Source organism: Cynocephalus volans, chromosome 12, assembly GCF_027409185.1.
Source record: "Cynocephalus volans isolate mCynVol1 chromosome 12, mCynVol1.pri, whole genome shotgun sequence".
Classification (NCBI taxonomy): Eukaryota; Metazoa; Chordata; class Mammalia; order Dermoptera; family Cynocephalidae; genus Cynocephalus; species Cynocephalus volans.
Window position 1 is genome coordinate 107,327,309 of NC_084471.1, and position 15,929 is coordinate 107,343,237.

Sequence of the window (15,929 nt, forward strand, 5' to 3'; positions counted from 1 at the left end):
GCTTAAAGGAAATAAACCCAGCTGCCAGGCCATCACAGTGACTCTTTGAACCCATTCAGGGAAAGACACTGTCAACTGTTCAGGATAGAAATTTTGACATTTCCAGTGTACCTTTTCAGACCCTATTCAGAACTCTACAAATCAGAAGGTTAACTGATAGGATCTATGTAACAGTTTGTAAGACTTCTCACTAGATTATTTTCAGTTTAATTCGATTTCCTGTTCTCTAACCCTTTTGATCCAATGATCAATGTCCTTTCTGCAGGAAACCAGACCCAGCTGTCATCCCAACAGTGAACCCCTTGTCTGACACAGCAGTCTCCTCGGTCAGAGCAGAGTGCTTGCTGCCAAGTGCTCAACTGAGAGGCCCCACAGGACCAGTAACTCTTCTTATTCCAGCATGAATTCCCCCCTTGATACCACTCTCTCTCTCCTCAGAGAGCGGACAGCTTCGCCTGGTGAACGGAAGCAGGCACTGCATCGGGAGAGTGGAAATCTTTCACCAGGGCTCCTGGGGCACCATCTGCGATGACAGCTGGGACTTGAGTGATGCCCACGTGGTGTGCAGACAGCTGGGCTGTGGAGAGGCCCTCAATGCCACCGTCTCTGCTCACTTTGGGGCAGGATCAGGGCCCATCTGGCTGGACGACCTGAGCTGCACAGGAAAAGAGACCCGCGTGTGGAACTGCCCTTCCCGGGGCTGGGGGCAGCACAACTGCAATCACGGGGAGGACGCAGGGGTCATCTGCTCAGGTATGGAAAGTGTACTGTCTACCGGCTGGGAGAGTGGAAAGTTGAGTTGAATTGAGTGTTCCTGTATGTACAGCATGAGACTCTGTTCTGCACTAGGCTCAGGGGATATCATTAAACAAATCAGCAGCAAAGCTATGGATTTGTGCCAAACTGCGAGTCTCCATTGCAGATTCAGACACGGTGTGTCTATATAGTAAAAGGCCAGACATGGATATATCTGACTGCAATTTCCATTTTGCCTTAAAGAGGCTGTTTCATATAATTTAAATTGCCCTCTGAAGGGGCAGATTGCCTCTCATTGTACTATCCAGATCTCTAATAAACTTTTCAGAGGGCTTAAAACTATTTACTTCTTTATCTCACCACTTGGAAAAAAGCCCAACAAAGATAAGAACATTGTTTTATTGTGATGTATATTTCCAGCACCTACCAAAAGTTCCTATAACGTGGAAAATTTTGAAAAGATACTTGAATTTTGAATAAAACAATGTGAAAATGGATTCTCAATCTCGCTCTCAAATACCTTTCTCCTACCTGAATATCAGATCTTGGCAGAAAGTTGAGGTAGACCTCCTCTGAAGCCTCCTCCACCTCTCCCATTTTCATCATTTCCTGACCAGTCTCGATTTTTGTCTCTTTCTGGGCCCCCAGTGACCACTCCCGCTGCCCCTCGCTGCACCTTGATGGGAAGATCACGCTGATTACGTGTGGCTGTCAAAGGTGAATGGGCAGCCCGAGGGTAGAGGGAAAGCTTGGTCCTCAAGGAAGGTACTTTGACATTTGTGGGTCTCTGAGTGGCCAAATACCACATCCAGTGGAGACAGTCCCGGAACCTCAGGCAACACACTGCTCTGCTCCAAATGGTGCAGTAGATGCGTAGAGTGATGGATGAGGAGCCAGATAGATACAGAAGCAGGTGAGGCTTATGGTCAGAGGTCCTGAGAGTTGGTTAGATGCAGAAGAGTCACAGCTACAGGCAGAATGGAGGAGGCAATCTTGGTCATAGGGGAAGAAATAAAAATGTGATCAATAGGAAAGATGAAAACCAACCTGGTCATCCTTGCTCTCATGCATCCCTGGATAAAATCGAGCACTAAAGCTCTAATAGTGAGAGGAGACATTTCCTCTGGCCAAAGGAGCCCTAAGCAGAATCTGAAATGTGGAAAATTGGGGATCTCCCAGGATCAGACACAGGAGCAGAAACAGTGGTTTCCTAAAGGCTTGGACCCCTGAGATCCTCCTGTGACTCAAGTTGATGTCTCTCTTGCAAACAGACTAAGTCTAGAAGATAGTGGCCACCTGCATCAGATGAGTAGATGTGGACAAGAAGAGGGGACATGATGTATTCTTAACACTGGGCTCAAAGGAAGAGGAAATGTTGTGCAGACACCTGGGAGCTGTCCAAATTAAACAGAGCTTTCACTGAGACACATAAAACAAGGACACAGAGGGTAGGTCTGGATGCCAACCATATGCTTTAACTCTGTAAACTTCAACAAATCACTTACACACCCTGGGTCTGTTTTCTCTGGAATGAAATGGGGACACACCTCTCAAAATCCTCAGTATTATTTACAGCTCCTAAAGCTTGATGATCTCTGTCCTAGTCCTGAAAGGGTCCATTATCAGAAAGTTTAGGATACTGGAGAAGTAAGACACTAAGAGAGAGAACTAGATGAGAGTGAGAGTGGAGCTTGTTAAAGAGCAAAAGGGATATAGCACTTTCTTTGCATAGAAAGAAACCAGACATCCCTCCTCCAGGCCTTGCCTCAGAACTGCCTGTCTTTCTGCCACTCCAAGAGTAACCACCAAAGAGGCCTTTTATGGACATGTGCCAAACACACAACCAGGTACCTTCAGCCCTTTTTAGCCCCAGTCTCCCAATTCCCTTACATCACTAGAGAAGAATCATATCTTGCTTGGCCTGGGCCTGGTTAATCACTTTTGGCTAAAGTAATGGAGTGTCTGTATCTTTTCTAATTTATGAAACAAAATATGAGCCTAGTCCTCTAGAGTGCAAGACACAGATTCCGAATTTTAGCGTTTTTGTTGCTTTTAAGTTTTGTTATGTTAGTCCTTTGAGGTTTCTGTGTATTATGTTAAATGTATTGATTCTAAATTGTGTGGTTCTTGGTAAAATTGCTTTTCCTCTGCCAGTTCTTCTGTCTATAACTATGTCCTGACATTTTTCAAGTCAGGTCAGGAAGACTGATTTCCATTAAAAGGACAAGGAGCCATCAGGGTAAACCCAGTCTTCACCCTTAAAATTTCACCCACTGGCCTCAGATGAGTCACCCATGAGTTCGGGGAGGAGTTCCACATCAGTCAGGCTCTTCTTTGCCCCTCATGTGTAGACAAACCTTACTAATCACCAAATATAACATAAAATAAAAATATACATGGCACCAAACAAGGGGGGGTTGTCTTTGCTGAGCCCAAATTCTACTTAACCTCACATGACAACATCGATGAAATTATTGGATTATTACAACTTCACTTCTCGCTAACAATACCAGTCTTGTGTGGATATTAAAATGTCCTTACCAAATCATAGATCAATGAAAGGGTGGCTGTTACATCACAGAAGTAAATGACTTTCTTTAATATGGAAATGTGGGGCTGTGTTAGATGACATAATGAAAATCTCATTAATGGGAAAGCCCAAGAATGAGTCTTCTTTACAATCAACTCTGATATTTTTGAAAGAACAGATACAATTTTTTTCCCTCCATGTTTTATGATTCACTTTAATGTGTGTATATTTAACTCTGTAAAATTAATTTTAAAAGGCAAATATTAAATAGGGGTCTGATTTCATTATTTTTAGCCTATCCCTAAGTTTTACAACACTATTTATTGAATGATATGTATTTTCCAATGATTTAAAATATTACCTTTTTTAAATACTAAAATTTCCTATGTATATACAATGTGTGTATGTAAATACACATACAAGCACACATATATGTCTTTGAATCTATATTTTGCTTCATTCCACTCGCAGTCTGTTGTTACGTAAGAACATAGTATAGTTCTTTTTAATGTTTTTAATATCTCACTGTCTGTATATTATTGCCTCATGGCAGCCTTTTATTCCTTAAATTTCATTGGAATTTTCACACACTTATTATTCCTTGTGAACTTCAAAATCCCGTGGGAAATGAAATAGAATTAATAATAATTTGAATAGTGACCTGTATTTGATTATATGTGTGCATCTGTTAAAGAAAACAGAAAAAAAATAAAGTTTACTTTTTCATTGGAAAAGAAAGATTTTAAAACCTTCAGAGAAATGCTGTTTTTGCATTCACATAGATCCCAAACATTTCCTGTTAAATTCATTTTCATATTTCATAAATTTAGTAGCCCATCCGATTTCTGCTGAGCATCTCTTCCTCTGGGGAGCCACCCTCATGCCCTCCGTTGTGTCCAGATGATGTGCTCATCTCCCTGGTCACGGGTGGGGCTATGACAAAGGCTGGGGCAGTAGGAGTTCTCGTGCAGAATTGACTCCATTCTTGTGGATCAAAGCCGCATGCCAGTGTCCACAGTCTCTGTGGAATGGGTCTTTCTAAAGAGCAAAGGCAGATGGAAAGAAGCAGGGATTAGAAGGACGGAATGTCCTGGAAGCATTTGGTTCCCATTCCTCGAGCTTTCCCTTCAGCAATTCACCTTTTCTGTGAGCTGTGCCAGCTTTGTCAATCAAACCTATTGGAGTTGGGTTTCTGTCATTTGCAAATGAGAATCCCCAGAATTGTATATTATATTCAATGTTTTGTGTCTCAACAAAAGCCTCAGGTAGTGAGTTTCCTTCACATTATGTCTCAAAACTCAAGCAACTTCCGATATGAATGCTGTTTACAAATCAGAGGGAGAAGACACGTACCAACTGTTTCAGGAGCCCACAGGAAATGGTCATTCCAGGTATATGCTGGCCATTTTAGGCCTTTCCAATCATGCTCAAGCCATGATCTATTCCATCATCTAGGATTCAAGAAGAAAGGCTACCCTGACCAAATAATTGATAATTTTGTATTTATGCAGTAGAGACCTAGATGAATTAACCGCAACATTCAAATATCTGGGATTTCATGGTTGTGGATAGTGCAGAGAGAGTAATAAGTATAATATGGTACTTTATTTCTATTTGTGAATATATTCTGGCATAAGCAAAGACAGGTATAAGAAAGGTTGCACACTAAATTTCTGGCATTATTTACCTTGGCCATATGGGAATGATGAAAAGGGAATAATTTTTCTCTCTAGATTTCTCTATACCACTGACACATTACCCCCAAAAAGCATTTTTTTGCAATTAAAAACTGATGAGGCTTTTAAACTATCACTATCTAGGGAATGCATATTTAGTCGACAACTTGGATGGACCATAGCTCTACGCATCTTTTGGAATTAGGTGGTCTTAATTTATGAGAACAAGACACACCTGGACCTGCATCACACCTATACTGTGTACTGTTTACCCTGCATTATTTGCAACAGAGTTCTTCATTCCCCGAGAATAATAGATGGAGATCCTCTTTGTGTAGAGTTGACAGCTGGCTGAGATTTCAGAATCACATATTTTTCAAAAAAATCTGTTCCAAGGCTTTTGGATGTATGTTATAATACAGTGTCTACAAGATAGTAAATGCACTAAACAATTTTTTTCAAAGATGAGTAAATGGATTGCTGAGTTCATAGTTACGCTGCTGCTGGGGTCACTTCAGGATCTCTATCCAGCACAGTACCTGACACTCAGCTGATGCTCTGAGAACACGCGTTGGGTGAATTTTACTCTTGTCACTGTACTCTCCGACTATAGCAGGATTAGTGTTCCTTTGTTCTGTAAAGAGTAGAACGGTAAAATTGAGAACTGCAGTAAGCGATCTTTTTCTTTCTCAGAAATGTTTCCAACTTTCAGAGCAGGAATTTAACTGCTGTGAACACTCTGTTGGGGTAAGAAAATAGGAGACATTGCTGAAATCTTGTTTTCTCCTACCAGAGTACAGAAAAGTCCGGCTCATGAAAAACGGCGTTGCTCAGTGTGAGGGACAAGTGGAGATGAATGTTTCTGGAGACTGGAGAACGCTCTGTGCCTCCCATTGGAACATGGCCAATGCCAAAGTTGTTTGTCATCAGCTTGGCTGTGGAGTTGCCATCTCTACCCCAAAAGGAGCATACTTTGTGGAAAGAGGTGTTAAGATCTGGAAAGACCGATTTGACTGCTCAGGGGATGAGTCCTTCCTATGGAATTGCCCCATGACTGCCCTGGGCATTCCAGACTGTACCCGTGGACACACGGCCTCTGTGGTCTGCTCAGGTGAGGGAGAGGTAAAGGCTGGTAAAGGCTGACCAGCACTCTGGATGCTGGTTGAGTGAAATGGCCCTAAGATCAGAGTGAAAAACTGACTTCAAAAGTGAAACATACTGTGGAGAAATATGGTGGTTGTCATTGGTCATTCATCTTTCAGGTCAGGTCAAGGAGTGTTAACAGAAGGGTATTTTAAAATAAAAATTAGTTTTTAATTGCAATTAATAGAGAACAATGTAAAAACAATAAGTGTTCAGCTCAGTCAAGTACACCAACTGAGATTAACAAAGAGGAAGTTAAAAGCACCCTGGAAGTCACCTACACATCCCACAAATCACTGTGCCCTCTTTCCTCTCAAAAAAAAACCACTCTAACTTCTACTACCAAAGAATATTTTTGTCAGGTTTTGACCTTTATATAAAATCATGTAGTATGTTCTCTTTTGTGTCTATCTTCTTTGACTCGACATTATGTTCGGGATACATCGTCTGATAGTACAGCAGCACTACATTCATTATTATTGCTGTAGAGTATTCCATCGAACGCCCACATGACCATGTATTGATCCATTCAATTGGTGGAGATGTTTGTGGTTCTTGACTATTACAAGTTATATGCCCACATTACCATGATAATGACATTTGGTGTGAATATGTTGTACTTATATTATATCTTTAATCCTTGGCCTTTTATTTTCACTCTCTTAATGGTATGATGTTCTCTGGTGAGCCAGTTTTTTCATCTTAATGCAGTACAACTATCAACTTCTTCTTGTCCCTTAGTGTCCTTATATCCTTTCTAAGAGAACTTTGCCTACCCCAAGATTGTAATATTCCCTAAGCGTGTCTTACAGAAGTTCAATCATTTTCTTTTTTCATGTAATCGCACAATCCTCCTGAGATTGATGTCTGTTTGTGGTGTGAGATAGGAGTATAGTTTCATATTACTATTTGGATACCCAATTGACTCAGAATCCTTTCCTGAAAAACCTCTTTCCCCCACTGCAGTGCCTCCTTTGTCATAAATAGGGTGCGTATATGTCTGAGTCTTTTTTCTAGACATGTTATGTTCCATTGTATTGTTTGCCTATCCTTGCACCAATACCATACTTCCTTAATTTTTGTAACTTTAAAGTAAGTCTTTATAAATTTAATTTAAATGAATGACTTTAAAGTGACTCCTCTAAGTTTGTTGCTTTTCTTGCCAAGTGTGTTGATCATTCTTGGTCTTATGTATTTTCATATTTAAAAAAAAGCTTACTGGTATTTTTGTTGAGACTGGATTTAATCAACATATGGATTTGGAGATAACTGAATTGCAATAGTGCGTCTCTCAATTCATCAACATGGTATATCCCTCAATTCATTTAGGTCATTAATTTCTCTCAGAGATTTTACACATATTGACTATGTTTTCTCCTAGGTGTTTTATATTTGTTAATGTTATTAGTATTTCTTTCAGTGAAGATATCCTGAGAATGAATTCTCTCTGACTTGTTTTCAACTTTGTTTTTGTTTTTACATAATTTAAGAATTACAGAAAAGTTGCGGTAATAGTATAAGAATTCCCAGAAACCTCTACCAATGTTAGTATTTTGCTATATTCTCTTCATCTCCTCTTCCTTGAATTTGTATAATCTTTTGAAATTAGTAGTATAAAGTAGGTTATAGACATGATGTCCCTTTACCCCTAAAATTCTTCAAATTATTTTCTTACATAACTACAGTATCATTACCCAATTCCAGAAATTAAGCTTGCTATAATACTATTATCTAGTCCATAAGCCTTATTCAGATTTTACCAATTGTCTCAAGTATGTCCTTCACAGTAAAAGAAGATTTAAGGGAATGTGCTACATTCAGTTGTCCTGTCTATTTAGTATCCTTTAATATGAAAGTTTTGGAATTTTTTTTTTTTGGATCTCATGACATTGATATTTTTTAAACATACAGGCCACTTCCTATATAGAATGTCCCCAAATTTGAGCTGTGGCATTAAGCAGGAGAATTAAATTCTGTGGGAGCACAGTAATTTGATATTGGAGTCTGTTCTACATAAATGCAAATTGGCTTCAACTTTTTCCATAAGTAGAAATGGAAAAGAAAGTATTAGCCGAGTTGATCACAAGCACAAATGTTCCTTAACTTGTTGCACATCTTGAGTTGTTAATATCGTATTGGATACAGTTGATGTACCTACCTTAAGATTTGCTACCTTAAGATTTCTTTAATCCATGGTTTGACTCCAAGACCAATTGGCTTTTCTCAAAGGGCATGCTGGACTATTAAGCAAGAAAATTATGTGTACAGATACACCTACATCTAACATCTTTAAATAAGACCTAAATTCCTGACGTCCCCGATGCCATTTTAAATTAGACACTTGAGTGAGTTTAGGTAACTCTAAGATTCTCACCCAGGAGGCCCAATTAAAATAGAATGAATGGATCTGCACATCTTTTTTCTTAATTATTTGGGGAAGGGAGGAATTCTTCATTCAGTTATCACATCTATTCCTTTAACACATTGTGGTAGGAGTGAGGCAAAAACGTACCTGTCTTTCACTCATCAATTCCTGCTTCCAGCTATATTTTCACCTGCAAGTCCTCTACAATTGCATCACCATATCCTCCTAACTTAGTTATATTGCCCTTTCACTTTTCATTGCCAGGTTTATGTATGACAGTACATCGAGCACCAGTACATGGAACACCAGCAATCCCAATACTGTTTCCTCACCACCTTTAAGCCATTCGCCCCATACCACTTCAAAGAGCCTCCCGCTCCTTCTAGGGGCTGTGCCTGGAATCACCTGTCACTCAGAGTAATAACTTTTTCCTTTACCTTGCACTGTTTTAGTCTACACGGGCTATGACAGAGCTATAGATTCCTGTTTTGTGTACTCAGTGAATGTTTTAATTCTTCAGGCTACGATGAACTGAGTGAATTTATCATGGTCCTCTTACAGTTTCAGGAGTTGTTGGGAGAGCCGGACCATCCATTAGAATCTTCTAGATACTCAGTCTATCACCTCATATTTCATGTGATTTTTTTATCAACCACCTGAACAGTCCACCTAGTTTAATTGTCCCGTGGTGTTTTTATAAGCTCTATTTTATTGTTTCCTTTTTTTGAAAAATTCTAACCATTTTCCAATCATTCAGCATCATTCACAGTTGTTGGGCAAGTAGATCCACAACAGCTACCCTAACTTCACTTTTGTCTCCGTAATAACAGTCGCATAGGGAGCAAAAGCAGCAAAAGCCCCCTTGTTCACGTCATGAATCCGTACCTGGGTCAAAGGCATGGCATTAGCAAAATTTTAGTGTCACCATATAAGCAATCCAAAGATGCTTGCATTCTCAGTATTTCAGACACCTCAGAAGGAATATGCCACTTAAAGGTGGAGTTGGACAACTCTCTTATTCAGAGCATGAGTTGTTTACCTCTGCCTTTATCTAACTAACTAGATTGAAAGTCTGTCTCTCCATCCACATTTCTGCAAAAGCTCAGCAAACTGAGGGTCTTAGGTAAGACTGGACATTCCTTTCGATTCAGCAGAATCTTGTATTAGATTGTATTATAGGAATAGCGCTGATCTCCTCTGCACAAAATCTATTAATTGGAGTTTGGAAAAGAATATTTACACGGGTCCACAGAGTGGCTTAAACATTTTACCTAATATCACCTATATTTTCGGACTTCTTGATTCCTTTCCCCTGCAGCTTACAAGATCGTTCAGTGATCAACAGTAGAACAGGAACCATATTGTGATTTCAAGAGATATCTTCCCAACTCTTTTTTGATGTTATGGCCTTTCCTTTACAGAATAAATCACCAGCCATAACTCCGAGGCCATGGCAGTCTCAGACTGATTCTCAGATACTTTTATTTTCACTAAAACAGACAAAAGCAACCAAGATAACATATTCAGTGATTAGGATGAGGTACCTATTTTTTTTTTTTTTTTTTTTTTTAGAAATGTACAAGCCAGTTCTAAAATCTACGTGAAATGGAATGAAACTGGAATGGGCAAAACAATTTTGTGAAAAATAAGAACAAATTTGGAAATTACCTGATTTCAAGATTTATAAAATTACAGTAACCAAAACAGTATGGTCTTAGAGTAAGGGTATTTAGAGATAGATAGATGGAAAATGAAAGCAGTTAAAAGCTAAGAACCCATGCTCGTGTGAGGTCGTCTACTTGTCCCTCTTCCTCCGACGGTGTGTGTTTTCTAGGTGACAGGGCTTCTCCTCTCGGGCAGATCCTGAACTGCACTTGTGTCCCCCCAGCTCCGCGATTCTGACAGAACTTCTGCTGAGCGTTTCAGAGTCTCAGCTATTGCACTGGGACGAGCGGACACCTCACGGGGAAGGCGGCTCGCCCCGGCCCCGCGTCACCCTGAGAGCTGAACTCCGAGCATTCCCACCGCCTGCAGAGCGGCACGATGCTGTCACACAGCCTGACATAGTCCCAGTTGTCTAAAGCCGTCCTTAGTGGTTGGCTCACAGTGAAAGTTTGAGGACTGTCAGGAGCAGAACTATCCATAAAAAGGATTAATTCTGAAGTTATGAAAACATTATTCCTATGTTACAACGTTTATTTCAGATCCCATCACTAAGTGTTACTAAGTTAAATTCGATTTCCTGTTCTCTAACCCTTTCTGTAGGGAACCAGACCCCACTGCTGCCACAATGCAGCGTCTCCTTCTTTGACCCATCAGGCTCTGCAGCCTCAGAAGACAGTGCTGCCAACTGCTCAGATGAGAATGCCCCACAACACCAGCAGCCCCATTCCCTGTACAAATGCCCCATTGACTGGACTCTCTCTCTCTTTCCCCAGAGAGCAGACAGCTCCGCCTGGTGGACGGGGACAGTCGCTGCGCCGGGAGAGTGGAGATTCTTCACCAGGGCTCCTGGGGCACGGTCTGCGATGACAGCTGGGACCTGAGCGATGCCCACGTGGTGTGCAGACAGCTGGGCTGTGGAGAGGCCCTCAATGCCACGGTCTCTGCTCACTTTGGGGCGGGATCTGGGCCCATCTGGCTGGACGACCTGAGCTGCACAGGAAAGGAGTCCCACGTGTGGAAGTGCCCTTCCCAGGGCTGGGGGCAGCACAACTGCAATCACGGGGAGGACGCAGGGGTCATCTGCTCAGGTCTGCACTGCACATGGTCCATAGGCCGGGGGAGGAGGTTTGGAAGGGGTCTCAAGTCTGGGCATCCGTCTGAGCCCTGGAGGAATAGAGCGAGTTGCTGAAAGGGCCAGTGGGGAAGGAGGCTCCTGTCCTTCTAGCAGATATGAAAATCAGGTGCTTGCATTTCTTCCTGCAGCAGTTGAGTCTAGTCGTTTCTTCTCAGTAATATTTCCTGAAACAGTCCTTTTCTGCAGTGTCCTTTTGAACGCAGGGCTCACTCGTCAGTTACCTGTGGTAGCAAAATCTTGAAACGCACTGTATTAGTTTACTATTGCCAAGTAACAGATTATCACAAAGTTAGTGGCTTAGAGCAACACACATGTTACAGCTCTACAGGTTAGAAAGTCCATCGAGGACCTCAACAGTGTCCGCAGAGCTGCATTCCTCTGAGAAAATGCACGAACGCAAAGCAGCCACGGTGATCCACGTTCTGGTCGTCGTGAGCTACGCCCCCGTTTTTTGTTCCTAAGGGATCCCGGGTGGTCTAGGTCTGTCCCTGCCAATACTCTCAATGTTTCCTGAGGGCCCAGACAGTGGTGGCTCTCCTGCAAAGGGTCCCAGAATGATGGGGCAGCTGAATGGCTGCCTCCAACTCGCTTTTGCCACTGTAGAAACCACGAGTCCAGGGGAGCATCTCTGTGTGACTCTGTGCCGGCTTGATTCAGGGGCGACGTGGCCAAGGAAAACCGTTCTTCTTAGCGTTCGATCACGGCTCTCCTCCGTTCTCCGGTCCAAGGGGTGTTTCAGCCTCACTCCCGAGTTCTGAGATATCAAGAGGATAGTCGCGATTTGGATTTCGGCGGGGACGGGGGTGGGGGAGTGGGAGGCATAGTAAAGCCAAAGAATTCCTATCCTTCCACCTTGCTGACGTCCCTCTCTCCCTCATTCCCTGTACAAATGCCCCATTGACTGGACTCTCTCTCTCTCCCCAGAGAGCAGACAGCTCCGCCTGGTGGACGGGGACAGTCGCTGCGCCGGGAGAGTGGAGATTCTTCACCAGGGCTCCTGGGGCACCGTCTGCGATGACAGCTGGGACCTGAGCGATGCCCACGTGGTGTGCAGACAGCTGGGCTGTGGAGAGGCCCTCAATGCCACGGTCTCTGCTCACTTTGGGGCGGGATCTGGGCCCATCTGGCTGGACGACCTGAGCTGCACAGGAAAGGAGTCCCACGTGTGGAAGTGCCCTTCCCGGGGCTGGGGGCAGCACAACTGCAATCACGGGGCGGACGCAGGGGTCATCTGCTCAGGTCTGCACTGCATATGGTCCATAGGCCGGGGGAGGAAGGGATGGGTGTCTGCCTGAGCCCTGCAGGACGAGGGAGAGCTGCTGAAAGGGCCAGTGGGGAAGGAGGTTCCTTCCATAGTGCCTGTCTTTCCAGCAGATTCAGAGATCAGGTGCTTGCGTTTCCTTCTGCCGCAGCTGAGATTCTGGCTCTTCCTTCCCAGCAGTATGTCCTGACACAGTCATTTCTAGAGTGTCCATTCGAAAGCAGGCTCACTTTTCAGTTACCTGTGGTAGCAAAATCTTGAGACCCCTTGTGTTACTTTACTGTCGCTGCTGTGTTGTAAAAAATTACCGCAAAATTGCTACCTTAGAACAACACAAATATATAGTGTTATAGCTCTATAGATCAGAAGTACCACAAGGGCTCCCTGGGGTAGAAACGAGGTGTCAGCAGGGCTGCATTGCTCTGAGAATCTGGAGGAATGCAGAGCAGCCAGGATGATCTGATCCCTGGTCTTTGTGAGCTCTACCGCCTTTAGTTTCTAACTGACCCCAGGGGATCTAGCCCTGCCAGAACTCCCTGTGTTTCCTATTTTGCCATCTTGCTTAACATCCCTTTCTCCCTCATTTGCTACATAAATGTCCCATTTGCTTGACTCTCTCTCTCCCCAGAGAGCAGACAGCTCCGCCTGGTGGACGGGGACAGTCGCTGCGCCGGGAGAGTGGAGATTCTTCACCAGGGCTCCTGGGGCACGGTCTGCGATGACAGCTGGGACCTGAGCGATGCCCACGTGGTGTGCAGACAGCTGGGCTGTGGAGAGGCCCTCAATGCCACGGTCTCTGCTCACTTTGGGGCGGGATCTGGGCCCATCTGGCTGGACGACCTGAGCTGCACAGGAAGGGAGTCCCACTTGTGGAAGTGCCCTTCCCGGGGCTGGGGGCAGCACAACTGCTGGCACAAGGAGGATGCAGGGGTCATCTGCTCAGGTCTGTCTTCTACATTGTCCCTAGGCTGGGGGTGGGAGGGTGAGGATGAGGCTCCTACCATAGTGCCTGCCTTTCTAGAAGGTAAAGAGATCAGGTGCTTGCATTTCCTCCCACAGCAGCTGAGATTCTGGCTCTTCCTTCTCAGCAGAATCTCCTGACACAGTCATTTTCTACAGTGTCCATGTGAGAGCTCTTCAGTTACCTCTGGTAGCAAAATCTCGAGACCTTCAGTTACCTCTGGTAGCAAAATCTCGAGACCCACTGTGTTGTTTTCCTATTGCTGCTAACAAATTACCACAAAGTTACTAGCTTGAAACGACACGTTTTTTTTGTTTGTTTGTTTTCTTACAGTTCTGTAGAAGTTCAACTCAGGTTCACTGGGCTAAAAACAAGGGGTCAGCAGAGGTGCATTTCTCTGAGGCTCTGGGGAAGAATTAGTCTCCCTGCCTTTTCTGGCTTCTATAAGTCTCCTGCATTACTTAGTTCATAGCTCTCCTTCCTTCTTCAGACCCACACGTTGCAGCTCTCTGACTTTCTTCCACAGTCACACCTCCCTCTGACTAAAGCTGGAAAGGTCATCTGCTATTAAGAATAGCAGGTGTAAGGAAATAATTACACTGGGCTCACCTGGTTAACCCAGGATAATCTCACCATCCCAGATTTCTTATCTTAATCATGTCTGCAAAATCCCTCTGCCATATAAAGTAACATACTGGCAGATTCTGAGAATAAGGGCCTGGGTATCTTTGTCTCAATGATTCTGTGTACCACCCCACTGTCTACATTCCTTTTAGCATAGTCTGTCAGAAGTTTGATCAGCAAGCAGGGTTCAGTTTTTCCTACCTGCACAATGTGCGGGTCGGTGTTCCTGCCTGTTCATATTCTATCACGGTGTGATAGAAATAGAAAGACACAAAGGCATGTTCAAAAGCAAGTTAAAAAGATAAAAGTTTCAGTCTTTCCGTATACTGGGTGCTTCCTTGGCAGAGTCAGCGATGAGCTTTCACTACCTTGGGGATAGGAAGAAAAACTCCCTCGAGGGTTAAGAGAGGAACGCTCACTGTGCTCTGGTTTTCTCCTCGCCATCTTAGAGTTCCTGGCCCTCCGGATGGTCAGCGAGGATCAGGAGTGTGCTGGGTGGCTGGAAGTTTTCTACAACAACACCTGGGGCAGTGTCTGCAGAAGCTCCATGGAAGCCATGACCTTGTCCATGATCTGCACACAGCTTGGCTGTGGGGACAGTGGGACTCTCAACTCTTCTGTTGCTCTCAGGGAAGGTTCTAGACCTCAATGGGTGGATGGCATCCAGTGTCGGAAAACTGACACCTCTCTCTGGCAGTGTCCTTCTGACCCTTGGAAATACAGATCTTGCTCTCCAAAAGAGGAAGCTTATGTTTTGTGTGCAGGTGACTTAATGTCTATTTCTTTATGTTCATTCCTATCCCTGTAGGTTGTTGCTAGTGAAATTTGGTATTTTCAAATCTAAGGGATGAGCTTAAGATAAATGTACAAAATGAATTTTGGATGAAGTTTATTTAATGCACATGTTCTGATCTTCTTTCAAAGGCAAAAGTAAGGAAACCTGTGCTGACAGCAATTTATGTGAAAAACACTGGGGAGATTGAATTGAACATGCGGGAGCACAAACTAATACTCTGATAAGCTTTCTAAGGAATTGCTAATGCACTCTATGTTTATTAATCTGTATTTCCTTCGTCAGGAGGGTGAGAGGTTGGACATCAGTTATATAAATCACGTACTATGTGCTATCATTATGTTGGGTTTTTTCACATGTGATGAAGTTTAATCGTCACAACAAAGTGTTAGTAGGCATGGTGATCATTTTATCCAGATGAGAAAACTGGGGTTAGGAGAAGTTAAATATATGCTCAACACCTTAAAGTAAGTAAGGGGCAGCTTGGAGAAGCCAGCTTTAATTGGTCCATCTCTTAAGCTCATGGTCTATTCTGAAATGTTTCTACACCAGTCAGACTTAAGTCAGTCTGTTGGCAGATAGTAGTTGAGTCCCTTGCAGGTACAAACTTAATTCCAGGCAGGAGGACAGAGAAGAGAAGACAGTCATTTCCCTGATGAAGCTTACACTCCAGAGCTGAAAACACTCATTAGGCAGAAATTTCAAATGTCATGAACAAGTAGAAGGTTCTCTGGCAGTGTATGCTTGGGGCAAAGGAAATAGTTGTATTTAGATTGAGACCTGAAAGATGAGTAGGGGTTTGCTAAGGGAATTGGAGAGATCACCTGGTCAATGTGAATACTACAGGGGGCGGAAAACATTGTGTATTGGAGGTGATGAGAAAATGCCACCGTGGCCAGAGCAGAAAGAGGGTCAGGGAAAATGACTGTGGTTACCTGGAAGGGTGACCAGAGTCAGAGGCCTCTCTTAGGCAGGATTCCCCCACATCAATCCTGTTGAAAAGGCATCTGTTTGTCTTCT

General features: G+C 43.4%; 1 protein-coding gene across 1 annotated transcript in view; it reads left to right on the top strand.

The window, feature by feature from the left end:
- Positions 1–15,929, top strand: part of LOC134391860 (antigen WC1.1-like) — a 74,893-nt gene that overhangs the window by 7,099 nt on the left and 51,865 nt on the right. The window contains exons 2-9 of the mRNA XM_063115766.1: positions 439–753; positions 4,623–4,635; positions 5,763–6,073; positions 10,736–10,836; positions 10,911–11,223; positions 12,195–12,509; positions 13,160–13,474; positions 14,566–14,880. Coding sequence (XP_062971836.1) covers positions 439–753; positions 4,623–4,635; positions 5,763–6,073; positions 10,736–10,836; positions 10,911–11,223; positions 12,195–12,509; positions 13,160–13,474; positions 14,566–14,880 — 1,998 coding nt within the window. The remainder of the gene's footprint in view (positions 1–438; positions 754–4,622; positions 4,636–5,762; positions 6,074–10,735; positions 10,837–10,910; positions 11,224–12,194; positions 12,510–13,159; positions 13,475–14,565; positions 14,881–15,929) is intronic.